This window comes from Rhinatrema bivittatum, chromosome 4 (genome assembly GCF_901001135.1).
Source record: "Rhinatrema bivittatum chromosome 4, aRhiBiv1.1, whole genome shotgun sequence".
Lineage (NCBI taxonomy): Eukaryota > Metazoa > Chordata > Amphibia > Gymnophiona > Rhinatrematidae > Rhinatrema > Rhinatrema bivittatum.
In genome coordinates, this window is record NC_042618.1 from 206,925,226 (window position 1) to 206,942,936 (window position 17,711).

Here is a 17,711-nt window from a genome sequence, read left to right on the forward strand (position 1 = left end):
GGTCATTTTGCCTCAGTGGCTTTATTTATTTCAGACTTTGCCGATTCTGTTACGCACGGCTGACGTTCGGCGGATGGAGAGCAGCTTACGGCGGTTTCTTTGGCGAGGCGGGAAACCGCGGGTTCCGCTGAGATGGTTGCGGTCGCGGTGGGGGCGCGGTAGCTTAGGAGTCCCGGATTTGCTGGACTACAATTTGGCCAGCCTCTTACGGACTATTCGGGACTGGCTGCTGGGCACTTCGGTGTTTTCCCCGTTGTCGGTAGACCGGTCCTTGATGTTTCCCTATGACCCTGCGTGTGTGCTTCAGGTCCCCTCGGGTAAGCTGCCTCCTGTGTTGCGTACTGCCAGCTTGATACGCCCCCTTCGACAGGGTTGGAGGAGATTGCTCCAGTTGTTGCGCCACACTGTCCCAGTGTGCCTGCCTTCTGCCGGTGCGTGGGAATGTGGACTTTACCCCGGGGTACCAGTCGGCCAGTTTTTTGGTCTGGGAATCCAAGGGGATAACTCGTCTGGGTCACTTGCTTAGTACGGAGGGAGTGCTCTTGTCCCTGGCGGAGCTGGGAAATCTTTATGGGTTAAGTGCCAAGCAGGTGTTTTCCTACATTCAGGTTCGACATTATCTGCGGGCGATCCCGGAGGTCTACAAGGCACCCTCTGTGGTGCATGCTTTGGATGGGGTGTTTCACTTTGGGAAATCACGGGTCCCATCTTTATCCATGTATTATAAGGAGATTCGTAAATTACGGGAGGAGGATCATCTAGATGTTTTGGTATCCCGGTGGAACCAGGATGGGGTCTTTATTGTGACTAAATTTATATTACGCGCTGGCTTTCGCCGCGCAGCCAGGATCTCGAAAAACTCTTATTACAGGGAGATGCAATTTAAGTTTCTCAGCCGGGCTTATTTGGCGCCCAATGTGGTATGTCACTTTCGCGCCGACGTCACCCGGGGCTGCCAGAGATGTGGTGCAGCCTTGAGTACTTTGTCACACGCTTTTTGGTCCTGTCCTCCAGTACAGCGGTTTTGGCGGAGGGTGGGGGAGTACCTGGCTGACCTGATAGATGTGGCCTTCCCAGTGACGCCACACTGGATGCTTTTTGGCTGTGTATCCCCGGTTCGTGTTCGAGATCCTGGCTCGCGAATGTTCTTGTTAAAGGCTTGTCTTGTAGGTAAGAAGATACTTCTTTCTGGTTGGCGTTCCACGGACAGCCCGTCCTTTTGGGCCTGGAGGAATGGCTTACATTTTATGATGACCATGGAACATCTGGAGGCCCGGACTTCTCCGGCACATCGGCGACGATTTCTTGTAAATTGGCAGACTTACATTCAGTCACTCCCGCATCGTGCGAGAAGTTATGTACTTAATGATTAAGGACAAATTATTGTGTGCTCCCATTCCTTTTGTCTTTATTGAGAAGTAACTCATATTTGTGTTGTACTGGCATTATAGGGGCGGGGGGTGGTGGGGGGGGGAGGGAGGGTGCAGGGTTTGTCAGATGTGTATGGTTCTTGATGTCCGGAGGGGTGCAGGACCCACTCCCCTCTGGTGGTTGTATTGTTTCTTTTTTTTTTTTTTTTTTGAAAATTCAATAAAAACCGTTTACACATAAGAGACGAGGGACTCCAGAAAGGCTTGCCTGACAGGGCAAGAAAATTCTAGGGCGTAACCATCTCGCACCACCTCTAAAACCCAGCAGTCTAATCTTGGCCCACTCCTCATAAAAGCTGGACTATCTAACCCCAACTGCTTCTATAGAGGAATGGGCGAGGCTGGCTTCATTGTAAGGACTTTCCACCACCGGCTCCCTTGGCTGACACCATCCCTAGAGGGTCTGCAGGCACCTCAAAAGAATTGCTGCCGTCCCCCAACTGCTTCACTCCTGCTCCCGAGGAGGACTTGCCTGATCGGAACCTATGTGAATCCCGAAATCGGGATCGAGGCAGAAACATCTTCTTCCCGGACTTCCGATCCTCAGGCAACCTATTCTCTTTGGACTCTCCTAAAGTCTTCATCAACTGATCCAATCTTCCCCAAACAGGAGCTTCCCCTTAAAGGGAAGACTGCACAACTGTGCCTTGGACCACATGTCTGCTGACCAATTTTGCAGCCACAAAAGCCTGCAAGCCGCCATTGCCGAGACCATGCTCCTGGGTGAAGTGTGCACCAAATCATAAAGCGCATCCATGACATAAGCCACTCCAGCCTCCAAGCGTGTGACTGCAGGGAATAGACATCCCCGACTAGGGCTTGCTCTCATGTCATCTCTACCCAACAGACAAACTCTCTGCATCATGCTACCACAAATTGCGGCTCGAAGACTCAAAGCAGACACTTCAAACAACAGCTTCAAGTGAATCTTCAACTTGCGGTCCTGAACATCCTTCAGAGCGGCAGCCCCCTCCACTGGGCTGGTCGTCTTCTTGGTCACCGCCAAAACCGCTGCATCCACCTTCGGCACCCACAGGAGCTTCAAGGTATCCTCCATCAAGGGGTAAAGTTTAGCCATGGCCCTTTCTACCTTCAGACCCGCCTCTGGCAAGTCCCACACCCAGTTCACCAACTTGCAAATCTTCTTCAGCAAGCAAAAAGCACTAAGCAGACATGTAGCCTATCCAGAACCAGATTCACGCCTTCATTATCCGACTCCTCCTAAGTCACCTTCACCCCAATTCCTGCAATACCTGCGGAATAAGGGAACGTAATTCATCCTTCTTAAACAAGCGGACCACCCAAGGGTCATTCTTTTGGACACAGGAAACTCATCTGGGTCCATCCCATCCTTATTTGCATTCGGGACCGCATTCGGGGTCACGTCCGCATCCACATTCGGATTGGCCCCCTGCAAGTCCAAAGGATCCTCCGGCATACTATCAGAATCTTCCCCATCCCTGGGGTCAGCCTCCGAATCTGCTCAACCCAAACCCAGGCATCGCAGCAGATCCCTGGATCACCCTGCAAGGGCCACCTTAGGTTTCTTAGCAGCATGCTGGAACAGGCTCCCCTTCGGACGCTTGATCCCCACCCTCTCTCGCCAGGAAGGCCTTATGGAGCAAACGAACTATGGCGAAAAACCTTTGGGATTCTCAGCTCCCTGCTCAGGAAGGCCGCCCTCCGAATTTCCTCCCCCATTCTGATCTACCTGCACCACAGGTGACAGAGGGGGAGGTGAATCACAGGAGTCTCTGTTAACTGGGGAACCCATCCACGATCCCTTGTGGGATCGGCTGACCCACAAGGCCCCCCCCCCCCCGGGGCAACAGCCGCAGTCCCTGATGACCGAAGAACCCTCTTCTTCAAGGACCCACCCGTCGAGGTCCCTTCATCTCCAAAGCAGTGCAGACAAACAGGCCACCCGATCGCAATGCCATACATTGTCAAATGGCAGAAAATGGCCTGAACGGCGTGCAGAAAACACCAGCATGATGGTGGTCGACCCCAAGAAGCCGAGTAGTGGCGCCTGCCCGACCAGCAAACAAGAGCAAGTTAAGCCACACCCACGACTTCTGTCCGCATGGCCACTACCTCCCTCGTCACTCACAGAACCCCCAGGGAAAGGGAGAAGGGAGAACTCCCCAACCTTCCCCTCCTGAAGCACAACAGCTCCCGCTGTCACAGGCTCACTTCACCGCCAGACTTTTCCCTTAAGCTGCTGTAAAACAAGATTCCTTGGGTTGTTGGGGGTTTTTTTTTTCTTTTTTAATAAAAAACAGCTTAAGGAAAAAACAACAGGGTACTTCCCTTACAGACTAGCAAGAAATCAGGAGGTGGCATCAGAAGTCCTGAAGGCGCCAGTCCCCTGGCTATCAGGACCTCCAGTCAGATGAGGACGAACACCAGCCAGGGGTTTCCAACTCTTCGGTCACCCTGCTCCACCTGAGGGATGGTCCACAAAGGAGCCTAAACCTCAGGGAGCCTCCAAAAACGTCTAAGCAATTCTCTCAATCTAAACTTTTTATCAGACTGCAGGTTTGCACCACTACCATCTGCTGGAGACAGAGAAATTCTGAGGGACTGCAGGTGGCACTCTCGGTTATGTAGCAGTGCCTCAATGTTTTGTTCTCTGCCTCCATCTGCTGGTAGGGATGCAAAATCCACTTGTCTGGACTGATCTGAGTATGTACAGGAAAATGATTTACCCAAGGTCACAAGGAGTATCAGAATGATCTGAACTCTGGCTTCCCTGGTTGGCAGCTCAGCCTCAGTCAACTTAAGGGAGTGAAAGATTTTACCCAGGGATAGAATCAGGGACCTTCTGTATAGCAGTGCGTAGTACTTACTACTAGAGCCAGAGGTCAGCCCTTTTTTTTCATTAATATTTATACACATTTACACTTTTTATACCATTTGTATTTTATATTATTTTTAATATTTTTTATTACTCCCTTTTTTAAAAATACAATCCTCATATCCATTACAATTTCAAACATTTTCTTGGCCACTACTCACACCACTGTTTACATTCCTTAGTGATGAGCTTGCCTATTCTCTATTTTCACATCCCTATACTTTACTGTGAAATGTAGTTTTTAAAACAGAGCTACATTAGCCAAATTGACAAATATCAATTGTAATTAGAGAGGAAGGAAAATTTAGTGATGGCTGGAAGACACTGTCATCAAAACCTTTACATCACTTCTGACCCGCCTTCTACCTGCACTTCTGGATTCCATGCTGAAGCTAGACATCCTACAAAGGATGCTTGCATCCAGGTCTCATCTTAATTTGCTGGAAATGTGTCAAGTACAATCCAGCCAATGAGCATCAGCCTATGGGCAATATCCAGTTGATGAACTCTCTCAGTGAGCTGCAGATGGTTGTGGCCAGGTTAAGAAGCATTCAGGAAGATAAAGGTGAAATTGACACAACACAGAAATCTCACTGTTCATTACAAACAGCCGGCTAGAAAAGATTTCAGAAAATGCAAGAGAGAAAGAAGATCATGTATCCCAATTATGCTAGGAGCTGCTGAACCCTGTTGTGGAGGCTTTAGGTATTATTTTGATGCTGAAAAGGTTTTGACTCTTGTGGAATAGGATTTATTTGCATGAGATATGTTGCAGATGTAAATTTGTGCCCACTTTTATTAACTGGGTAGCTTTGCTTTACAATTATTCTATGGCAATTATTAATACAAATACTCATTTCAGAAGTTTTTTGTCACCATAAGGGTACATGCCAGGGACATCCAGGTCCTCTTTTATTTACACTTGTTACGGAGATTCTGGCATATTCAATCAGATATAAAATGGGTTTAAGTGGACTTGAAATAAATCCACAGTATAACATTTTCATATATGCTGCTAGCCTGGTGTATTTGAAGCATCCCTTAACAGCTATTCCTAACTTGATAGACTTACTTAGAACATATGGCAATTTTTTTTGGAAATATGTAAGTGATAAGTCACTGTTACATCCTGTAGGAATAGGTCATCTTCATAAAATGTTTTTAAAAAAACACTGAATGTACTATTTATTTATTTATTTATAGATTTTTCTATACCGGGGTACGTAAATAACATCACCTCGGTTTACATTCAAACAGTAATTCAGCATTGCGCTTTACAATATAACAAGGAAACTAAACGAAAAACAATACAGTATATAACTTTATATTAATAGAATATCAGCAATATATGAGAGATTGTGGCAGTTAGGAAGAGTAGTTGAGGATTCAGATCATTGATAGTAGGCTTTTTTAAATAGCCAGGTTTTAAGGTTTTGTTTAAATTTTTTGTAACAGAGTTCCTGGCGTAATTCAGAGGGCATGGTGTTCCATATTGTTGATCCAGCAATGATGAAAGATTGATCTTTTGTGCTAGAGAGTTTAGTCAGATTGGGTGCTGGGATATTTAGTTTGGCTAAATTCTGGAATCTCGTTGGGCGGGAAGACGTTTTGAATTGTAGTTCATCTGTAAACCAGAGCATTTCTCTGTTTTGAATGGCTTTGTGTATCAGCGACATAGATTTATAAATTATCCTGTAAGCCACAGGTAGCCAGTGCAAAGACTGAAGAGCTGGAGTGATGTGATCATGGCGGCTTGTGTCGGTGATAATGCGGGCAGCTGCATTTTGCAGCATTTGCAAAGGTTGAATGGTGGCTTTGGGTAGACCCAGTAACAGAGCATTGCAGTAATCAATCTTTGATAAAATAGTTGCATGTAAAACTGTGCGGAAATCATATTGGTATAATAGAGATTTAATCCGTTTAAGCGTAAATAGCTTAAAGAAACCATTTTTTACCGTATCCGCGATGAATTTTTTAAATGTGAGATTGCTGTCAATGATGATACCAAGGCTGCGTACTTGTTGTGAAATAGTGGAGTTGTTTTGAGCAATATCAGAGTTGATCAGAATTGTATTTTTTGGAGGTGAAATTATGATAAGTTCAGTTTTATTGGTATTTATAGCCAATTGGTTGTCTGTGAGGATAGTTTTAATTTCTAATAAAGCTACCTTCCAGGTATTCAGTGCATTTATGATTGTGCTGGTTATAGGTATGAGTATTTGAACATCATCTGCGTAGATGAAGTGTTGAAGACCCAATTTAGAGAGTAGCTGGCATAGCGGTGTAAGGTAAACATTGAACAATGTGGAGGAGAGAGAAGATCCTTGGGGGACTCCTTGAGAGAGGTTTCTTGGCTTGGATTCACTTCGTCCACATCTAACGCTATATGTTCTATTGCTCAGGAATGACTGAAACCATAGTAAAGCCGATCCCGAGATACCTATTTCAGAAAGACGGGTAATAAGAGTGTTGTGGTTTACCGTGTCGAAAGCCGCTGATATATCAAGAAGGGCGATGAGGTATGATTTGCCAGCATCTAAAGCTTTTAGTAGCACCTCAGAAAGAGATATCAAAAGTGTTTCCGTGCTGTGGTACTTTCTGAACCCATATTGAGATGGAAAGAGTATTTGATGATCATCTAAATAATCAGATAGTTGTTTGTTGATGACTCTTTCCATAATCTTTGAGAGGAAGGGAAGGTTTGATACTGGACGAAAGTTTGCTGGATCAGATGAATCTAGGTTAGATTTTTTTATCATTGGAGTAATGATAGCATGTTTAAGTATAGAAGGAACTATGCCTGTGGTGATGGATTTGTTAAGAATCTTTGCAATAGGTTTTGCTATTGTAGAACGTATTGTGAGAAGAGTCTTAGTAGGTAATATGTCGGTGGGGTGGAAAGCTGGTTTCATTTTCTTTAGAATTGACTCAACTTCAATACCAGTAGTAATCTCAAGATTAGATAGCTTTGTTTCAAATTTATCTTGAGTGGCTGATGTAGCTTGGTTGGTGTGTAAAGGAGCAGGAAATGAATTAAATCGCGTTAAAATAGAATGTATTTTGTTATAAAAGAATGTAGCTAGTTCCTCACATTTTGAATCATCATTGTTGTTTAGATTGTTGTGAGTTGGAGCAGTAACAAGGCTTTTGACATATTGGAAAAGTGCTTGAGGGTTGAATTGATATTGATGAATTCTGGAAGCATAAAAATCTTTTTTTGTTTTGTCGGTGGCTTGGCGATATTTGTGTAGTAATGATTTGAATTTTAATAAAGTCGTGGAATTTTGGTTTCTGCGCCATTCTTTTTCTGTCTTACGTAGCTCCGTTTTCATAGCTTTAAGTTCGGGAGCATACCAAGGTTTTTTCCTTATTATTTTTTCGGAATTGATTTCCTTGGATTGAATAGGACAGAGTTTCTCTGCTATGTTACTAGTAATTTTAAACCAAGAAGAGGTAGCTGTTTCAGCATCTGTGAGATCTAAATTTTTGAGATCTTCTGATATCACATTATTAATTTCATCTGTTTGACCTTGTTTTCGGAAGTAGATGGTTTTTTTGCTGTGAACATTAGATGGTAATTGTTTTATTGTACAGCAGGTGTCTATCCAAAAGTGGTCCGACCAAGGAATGGGAGTGCAGAGGGGAGGTTTTGTATCAATATGGGAGTTAGTAAACATGACATCAAGGGTATGACCAGCTTTATGAGTCGGGTTAGTCACAGCTTGTTGAAAGCCTAGAGCATTAAGAGAGGTCAGTAAAGTTTCACAGGCTGGGGTTAGAGGGATGCGATCAAAGTGTAGGTTCAAATCCCCCAGAATAATTGTTGGGAGGTGAATATCAAGGTTTTTGATAATAAATTCAGTTAGTAGAGATGGGTTATTCTCAAGTATGCTGGGGGGGGGAGTAGATCAGGCAGATTTGAAGATCCTTAGATTTGAAAAGGCCAGTCTCCATTTTGGAGGAAGGGGAAGTAGTTTGAACTGTAAGGTTAAATTTCTTTTTGGCAGCCAGGAGAATACCTCCACCTTTCTTTTTGATCCTTGGAATGGAGAAAACATTGTAAGTGTCAGTGGGAAGTTGATTTATTATGGCTGTGTCAGTGTCTTTTAGCCATGATTCAGTGATCGCACATATATCTGGCTTTTCATCTGTGAGGATGTCGTTTAGTAGGGTGATCTTTTTTTAGAAGAGATTGTGTATTTAATAGAAGGATGGAGAAAGTTATTAGACCTAACATTTGAGTGATAGGTGCTACCATAATAGGTGTTAATGTTCTGGTTAATGAGGAGAGTTGGAGAAATCTAGCCGGTTTATAATTCACGTTGAAGTGTTTGATAGTGGGAATGTGGCGAGATATCATTTCTGATTGGTGCATTATTTAATGGTACTGAGTGAATAGGCGAGAAGTAGGGGCAAGCTCTTTTATTGCAGTAGGTCCAGAAATTGAAAGACTTTAGACGAGCAGGAAGTCTTTGATAGCAGCGTGGTCAGATAAGGAAAGCCACTGGAGAAAGGAGGAGAAGAAAAAATAGTAGTCCTGAAGTTAGTCAGTAGGTTAGGGATTTGGGTCAAAGTGAAGCTTGCTGGAGTGTGTCTGTGGTTGAGAGAGGTCCGAGTGAAGCTTGCTGGAGTGTGTCTGTGGTTGAGAGAGGTCCAAGTGAAGCTTGCTGGAGTGTGTCTGTGGTTGAGAGAGGTCTGAGTGAAGCTTGCTGGAGTGTGTCTGTGGTTGAGAGGGTACCGAGTGACTGAAGAGGTGATATAATTGTGAAATTAGAGTTATGAGCCAAAAAAAAAACCAAAAAAACAGAAAGGTTTTTCTTTTTTCTTTTCTCTTTCTCTCTTCCCTTTCCTCTCTCCCTTCCTTACTATGTTTTTGGATGACATTTAAAAAGATTCACTGTATACCCAACTGATACTATATATACTTACCAGCCTTATTGGCTAGTAAGTTTCAAACACAAAAGCCTGTCCAACATTCCTGCCTTGAATAGGAGACTCCAAGTGCAGCTGATAACCATCACTTTGCCCACTGTCAGCAAAACTAAACTATGACTGAGAAGTGGGAGAAGAACTGATTGCTCTCTGTTGCTGATACCCAGCCAGCATTCCCAGCAAAGCTGTTGAATAACCACTTTGGCATAAAAGCACATCCCTAGACTAACAAGAAATCTTCCTTTATTTTGCCATGCAAGTTGTGCTTTAAAGTTCTAATTTCTGGATTGGTTTTCTGGTAACACATCAACTGGATCTAGGCATGTTGTACATGCGATATATTTAGGACTTGGATTAGGGACTAAATTATATGCTGCTTAAACGGTTCCTACCACTAATGATTCAGACTTTAAATATGAAAATGTTTGTGGTGCAGGCGCCAGGACATGTGGCTAGCATGCTGGCTCAAATGTCAGCTAGTGCCAAAGGCTGCCAACTTCAGGCATAAGGCCCTTTCCCCCCATTAATGCATTCATACATTATACACAGTACCTGTTGACAGTATGAGTCAAAAGCTGCAAACATGTGTTTATACATAAGACTCCCAAATGAGATGGAACTTTGATCTGTAGAGCAAAGCAAGGTCTGAGCCAGGGACAGGATAGAGGGAAAGTACTCCCGGAGAACCTGTTGAAGAGAAAATATTCAGTATGTGACAGCAGTCAATCAGTACTCTATACCACTTATTAGAAGGAACAGGAATAACCAATCGTTGGCAGAATATCCAATTGTTGACAGAGCTATTATCTTGAAGAATTCAGAGGGAGTCTTCAGCTGGAAGTTATAATTAAATTTTACTAGAGTTTAAGAAAAAAAACAAAAACTTTACAGGATCATTACACTGAAAAAAGCTGAAAGGAAAGGAAAATTAGTTTCTTACCTGATAATTTTCGTTACTGTAGTACCTAGGATCAGTCCAGACTGCTGGGTTATGCCTCCCGTCCAGCAGATGGAGTCAGAGAAAAGTTGAAAAGCACCCCCTAGATAATCTGGTGTGCCACCTGTGATCCCTCAGTATAAAGAATATCAAAGCAGAATGAATCATAGAAACATCCACTCCTGCTGAAGAGTAAACTCCTTTAACTCAACCAATGACTAGATCAAGTAGGCCTAGTGCTCTGAAAACACAAACAAACTTGTCTCCCTATATGAAAATAGAAAACCCTGTATAACTTGCCTGAAACAACGCATCAACACGTATTCCGATACTCTGCAGCTCTAGGAACTGTAAGGAGACAAAGGAACAGAAAGAAATAAGAGCGGACTCTCCAGTAGCAAACAGACTTGGGCGGGTGTCTGGACTGATCCTAGGTACTACAGGAACGAAAATTATCAGGTATGAAACTAATTTTCCTTTCCCTGTATGTACCAGGATCAGTCCAGACTGCTGGGATGTACCCGAGCCGCCTTAAATGGGGTGGGACCCAGAGAGTCCCGCTCGAATCACAGTGCTACCAAAAGAATCCGCCGACGGATCATGGATATCTAACCAATAATGTTGAACGAATGTGTGCAAGGATTTCCAAGTGGCCGCCCTGCAAATCTCTTGGGGAGACACAAACTGACTTTCAGCCCATGATGCCGCCTGAGAACGAAGAGAGTGAGCCTTAAGCCCATCTGGTACAGGCCGTCCACACCCAATGTACGCGGAAGCAATCGCGCTTTTCAACCAGCGGGCGACAGTAGTCTTGGAAGCCTGAAGACCCTTCTTGGGGCCATTCTACAAAACAAATAGATGATCCGACTGTCGAAAATCATTAGTCACCTCAGAGTACCGCAGAAGTGCCCGGACATCCAAACGCCTTAGATCCTGACCTTGAGAAGAGCGGATATCCTCCTCAGAGAAGGCAAGTAATTCCACCACCTGATTGACATGGAAGGCCGAAACCACCTTAGGCAAGAAAGAAGGTATCGTGTGCAGGGACATTCTCGACTCAGATAAACGCAAAAACGGCTTCCTGCACGACAATGCCTGAAGTTCCAAAACGCAACGCCCTGAAGAAATAGGCACTAGAAATACTGTCTTGAGAGTTAAATCCTTCAAAGTGGCTCTCTTGATAGGTTCAAATGGAGAAGCGCAGAGACCGCGGAGAACCAAATTCAAGCTCCAGGATGGACATGGAGCCCTAACAGGGGGATGCAAATTCCTAACCCCGCATAAAAACGAGCAACGTCCGGGTGGCAGGCAAGAGAAGAACCATCAATCCTGCCCCTCAGACAGCCCAGGGCCGCTACCTGCACGTGAAGCGAACTGTAAGCTAAGCCCTTTTTCAAACCAGCCTGCAAAAATGCGAGAATATGCCCCAAAGAAGCCCTCTGTGGCGACAGCTTTAACCTACTGCACCAGAAGTCAAAGACCTTCCAAACTCTAGCATAGGCGAGAGACGTCAAGGACTTGCGTGCCCTGAGAAAAATACAAATCACCGCTTCCAGGTAACCCTTCTTTCTCAGTTGTCTCCGCTCATAAGCCAAGCTGCTAGACAAAAGCAATCCGCCAGATGGAAAGATACTGGGCCTTAACTCAGAAGATTCGGGAGATGACCAAGACGCAATGGACCGTTTACCGCCAGACTGACCAGATCCGCGAACCACGGCCTTCTTGGCCACTCTGGGGCCACTAGAATTACCAGACCCAGTGAGATTCGATGCGTCTTAACACCTTTCCCACTAGGGGCCACGGGGGAAACACATAAAGGAGGATGCGTGGAGGCCACGGAAGTACCAGCGCATCCACCCCTTCCGATCTGTGTTCCCTCCTTCGACTGAAAAAGCGAGCCGCTTTGGCATTTCGCCGAGTCACCATTAAATCCAAGTGCGGTGTCCCCCAACGTCGAGTTATGAGTTGCATCGCCTCGGCCGACAATTCCCACTCTCCTGGATCCAGGTGTTGTCGACTGAGAAATCTGCCTGAACATTGTCCAAGCCTGCGATGTGTGAGGCCACGATACGGGACAGATTGCGCTCCGCCCAGGCCATTAACAAAGTCGCTTCGGCAGCCACCGGGCGACTTCTTGTGCCTCCTTGCTTGTTTATATACGCCACGGTGGTCGCGTTGTCTGATAGAATTTGCACCGCCTGACGGTGCACCATCGGGAGGAGTTGACGCAAGGCCAGACAAACCGCCCGGGTCTCCAAGCGATTGATGGACCCTGTGGCTTGCCGGGACTGACAGACCGCCCCCCACCCAGATAGACTGGCATCCGTCGTAACAATGATCCAAGGTGGAGGTTCCAAGTCCACCCCCTGAAGGAGATGGTCCGGTATTAACCACCAACTAAGACTGGACCATGCCGGCTCCGGCAAGGGCAATAGCATGTTGTAGTCCTCTGACTTGGGATCCCAGCAGGAAAGCAGTGCCCCCTGCAAAGGGCGCACATGAGCAAAGGGCGCACATGAGCAAAGGCCCAAAGGACCATTTCCAGAGTAGAAGCCATATGCCCAAGTACCTGTAAATAATCCCAGGCCGTAGGCAATGGCAGTTCCAACAGGTTCCGCACCTGAGCCATTAAATTGACCATTCGTTGTCGTGGAAGAAACACTTTGCCCACCGAGGTATCAAATCGGGCTCCCAGAAACTCCAGGTGCTGAGTTGGGGTTAGATGGCTCTTCGGGAAGTTGATCACCCAACCTAGTGCCTGTAGCTGCTCCACTACTGACTGAATCGCTAGCTTGCACAGAGCTTCCGACTTGGCCCTTATGAGCCAATCGTCCAGATAGGGATGCACTAGTATCTCTTGGCGGTGAAGAAAAGCCGCAACCACCACCAATACTTTGGTGAAAATTCTGGGGGCTGTCACCAAACCGAACGGCAGGGCGCAAAACTGATAATGGTCCCCCAGAACCATGAACCTCAGAAATCTGATGGTGCTCCTGGATTCCAATGTGGAGATATGCCTCTGTTAGATCCAAAGAAGCAAAAAAATTCTCCCTTGTGGACAGCCGCAATGACAGACCTCAGCGTCTCCATGCGAAAACGCGGAACGTGCAAAGCTCTGTTGACCTGTTTCAAGTCCAAGATCGGTCGGAATGTTCCTTCCTTCTTTGGAACCACGAAGTAAATGGAATACCGACCGGTCCGATGCTCGGCAGGCGGGACTGGGACCACCGCTCCCAGCGCCTGTAAACGGTCCAACGTCTGCGCAATAACTTGCTGCTTTGCCGGAGGGCTGCAAGGGGACACAAGAAAGATCTCGGAGCGGGCGAGCAAAATCCAAAACATAACCGTGACTTATAATGTTGAGGACCCACTGGTCCGATGTTATCTTGACCCATTCCTCCCGAAACAGGGACAGGCGACCCCCGATTAAAGGAACGGAGGAATGGGCCGGCGCTGCTTCATTGTGCCGTCTTATTGGGGGGTAAAGGCATGTGATGCCCCCGAATGTTGAGGCCGTCTGCCACTAAAGGAGTGCATCCAAGCCTGTGACCGAAACGCACGGAACCGTTGTTGACCACGAAAACGGCCTCTGAAATTCCCAAAAGTGCGAAACTGCTTGGGCTTGTCCTCGGGCAACTTGTAGACCTTATTGTCCCCCAAGTCCTTAATGAGCAGCTGCGAAAGGGGGGACCCACGGGCAGCGCTCGGCCTCCAAGAGGGTCCCTCGCCCCGGGAAGACAACGGAAGCAGAGACCCTCGAGAGAGAGCCACGCCCCCGACTCCCCGTAGGCCAACGCACACGGCATAGCAGCCCGAAGCTTCTAGAGCAGAAAAAAAGCGCACAAAAACAGCAGAGCTGTGACTGAGGTAAAATAAAAACGCGCCAGGTGACCAGGCCACCCCCTCCGGAGTCCCAGGACCCTAGCGAGGCAGGCCAGGGCCAACGAAGCGATCAAACAGCCTGTCACCAACAGGTCTTACTGTACGCTTTTTTATTTTATGTTTTTGTTTTTTAATAAAAGTAAAATCTGATTCCCGCTTCTTTCCTGTGATAATTGAGTCCCCTTCAGAGGTGAAACACCCCTGGAATATACATACAGGGGGGAGAGTGACTGGCCTACCGGTGAATACGCCCCCTGGTCCCAAGGGATCACTATCTCCGGGAAATAGGCCTTAGGGCACTACCCTGCCAAGCCTGCCAAGAATCAGAACTTTGCCCAGCGCATGTGAAAAGAAAGGACAAAAACCAAACCTATCCGCTGATCTAACTACCTTAAACCAAAAGAAATTGATCGAGTCAAAGGTCAGCAAAATGTCAAACCTGAATAACCAAACTCAAATTTAGAAAAGATCAGGACCGCAGGTTATGCCTCTCAATCTGCTGGAGTCAGAGATATACTGAGGGATCGCAGGTGGCACACCAGTATATCTAGGGGGTGCTTTTCAGCTTTTCTATGACTCCATTTGCTGGACGGGAGGCATAACCCAGCAGTCTGGAATGATCTTCGTACGTACAGGGAATACATAGTGCAAGGTTTCCCAAACCTGTCCTGTGGGCCCCATAGCTAGTCAGGTTTTCAGGATATACACAATGAATATGCACGAGATAAATCTGCAAATCTTGGAGGCTCCTTATATGCAAATTTATTTATTTACAAATTTTTCTATACCACCTATAACAGAAAAACTGTGCTAAGCGGTGAACAATAAAACAAGTCAAAAATATCAAATTAGATACATTTCCAAACAATAAATACCATCATAATAAAAACTTACATAAATTTTAAAACCTCAAGAAAAAGACATATGAGAGAAATATGCTTTCAACTGCTTTTTAAAAAGTTTACAATCAGTAAGACACCTCAACTCAATGGGCAGCTCATTCCATAAAGTGGGACCCGAAGCGGCAAAGGCCTTAGAGCGAGCAGTCTGGAACCGATAAGTTTTAACAATAGGGACAAGAAGCAAGCCCTTGTCTACAGATCTTAATGACCTTGAAGGGACATACCTCACAACTTTGTCAAAGAAGATGAACCAATAGAGTGAAATGCTTTGTGTATAAGAATCATTAACAAACTGTATTCTGTACTTGACAGGAAGCCAATGAAGTTGACAAAGTGCTGGGGAAATATGTTTCCCTGAGAGGACAAGATATAATTAAACAGGTGGCGGCGGCATTTTGTAACAATTGAAGTGACGCAATCATGTACTTTGGCAGTCCAGCATATAATGAATTACAGTAGTCTACAGTGGTCAGGATGAATGCCTATACTACTGCTCGAAAATCTGATCTTGGTAAGAGATATTTTAAAGGATGAAGAATCCATAACTTAAAGAATGCTGACCGAATTACAGCTCGGAGCTCGGGCTTTAGCTCAAAGTTAGAGTCTAATAAGAAACCTAAATCACAAATTACTAAAAATAATACTGATGGTGTGCCTTCCACAGTGATTGGCAATATTATTTGAGACAAATGTCTACTCAACCACAAGGCCTCAGTTTTAGAAAGGTTGAGTGTTAGGCCATGTTGATGGCAGAGATACAATTTATTACTGTCTCACAAACCTTGGTAAGGAAACATTAACTGAAAAGATAAGCTGCATATTCTTGTGGATATCTTGAAAGACCGACTGGCATTGGAGTTCTCCAAGATAGCTTTGGGAAGAACTGGTGTAGCACATGGGAAGGAAGTTACTTAGATTAGAGATGTAATTAACTTCTGTAATCAAGGCAAATTTTCCCTCTCCTTTATAGGGGATAAGCTACAAGGTAAATTTTAACCTTTTGTTGTCTTGAGTGGACATAATCTTCTGTTATTTTTCTAACAGTAATTTGATTGGATCACATATGTGCAGTTGTGCACTACAGAAAGTTATTAAAATTTTTCACTAGCTTGTGATACTGTTTAAAGAGCTAACACAAATGATGCTGTATGGCATGAAATTTAAGACCTCACAAAAGTCTCTTCTTTAGAGGTAACATCTTTCTGGTCCTTTAAAAGAATCTTTAGCAATCTCTTGAAAATGGTTATCTTCCATAATTTCCTATATGTGGGTCTTAAGATGCCTAAGGTGACCAATCCAGACTGTAGCAACTTGGGTACATGTTTCTGAGCAAAACGAGTGGCCCTGGGTTGTTGATTCTGTCTGCCACACTGTTCTTGCTGCTCATGCTTTTCTGTCTTCTGATGGCATCATAAGGTTTCAAAGTTCTGAAATCCATATAGCAGATACTTCCTCCATCAGGAGCAATCCTCTAAAAAGTACCACAATCTAAAAAGACTCCAGTTTTCTTGGGACTGTCCCTAGTGGCTCAGTGGTAGTTTCACACTGCCATGCAGATGATCTAGGTTTAATTCTCAAACCAGTTCTTCCATTCCCTAGGCCATCCTCATGGCTTGATTTAGGGACCTTGTTAACAGGGTTTCAGAAGGGACCCTCAGTCAAAGATTGGTTCTACAATGAATAGAGAAGGGGGAATAAATATCAAGTGTTTCTGAATGAAGACTTACGGCACTAGATCCCAACTCAACTAAGCTGGAAGCCCAAAGGAACAAGAGGAACTGTGAGGTGTAGCCTAGTGTTAAAGCAGCAGGTTGAGATCCAGGGAAGCCAGGGTTCAAATCCCACAGATACTCGTGTTCTTGGGCAAGTAACTTCATCATCTATTGTCTCAGGTACAAACTTAAGACTCTAAGCCCTCTGGTGTCAGGGAAATATCTATGATACCTGAAAGTAACTTTCTTTGAGCTACTAATGAAAAGGCACAAGCTAAATCTAAAATAAATGGGAAAAAAAAAAAAACTTAGCTATTCTCCAAGACTCTGCCTTTCCCCTTCCACTTTGTGCAAATAAGTTCCAAAGAAAAGAAAAAATACCAACTTGAAGCACAGGATGCTTCGGGAGCTCATACCACCACTATGTCCAGCTGTAACAAGAGATTACAATTTCCCTCCAGGGGCGGGTCTCTTTAGCACTGTAACAGATGGGGGTCAGCCAGTTAGGGGAATTCCCCCAGCAGAGTGGTGCAGGGTCCTATGGCAGAGCAGAGTGGGGTCTACTTCCGTCTTCCAGCCACCTCTCCCTTAGGTTGGGCCCACAGGTTCTGGTAGCCAACAGGTATGGTGCAAGGTGGTTGGGGTCAGGGCTGGCAGCAATCAGAAAAAGTCTTAAGACCAGGCCAAGGTCATGGTAGGCAGAAAATGAGCAGAGGCAGGGTCAGAGACAGTCCAGGTCAGGCAACAAGATCAGTCTGAGGAAGGCTAACTGAGAAGTCAAGATAGAGGCAAGGCTGGAGTGAGGCAGGAACTGGAGACAGAGGCACACAGTAAGGGAAGGGAGCAGGAGCATTCAGAAGTGGTAGGCCACAGAGATATCTAAACAAGGGAAGAGGCAAAGCAGGGAGTGCATTAGAAGCTAGGCCACTGGGAGGACTGCCACACAGGTGGGCTTATGTGAATTCAGAAACGACTGCAGCCCAGCCGGCACCTGCCTCCAGTAAATAAGGTGGTCCCCCGCCTGGCCATACCTCCTTAAAAACTCTTCTTGTTTCTCTT

The 17,711-nt window shown here is 45.4% G+C and overlaps 1 protein-coding gene across 3 annotated transcripts in view; it reads right to left on the bottom strand.

The window, feature by feature from the left end:
• Positions 1-17,711, bottom strand: part of FANCD2 (FA complementation group D2) — a 536,781-nt gene that overhangs the window by 336,139 nt on the left and 182,931 nt on the right. For all 3 annotated transcript variants that reach the window (XM_029599610.1, XM_029599611.1, XM_029599609.1), the window contains one exon: positions 9,772-9,906. In XM_029599610.1, coding sequence (XP_029455470.1) covers positions 9,772-9,906 — 135 coding nt within the window. The remainder of the gene's footprint in view (positions 1-9,771; positions 9,907-17,711) is intronic.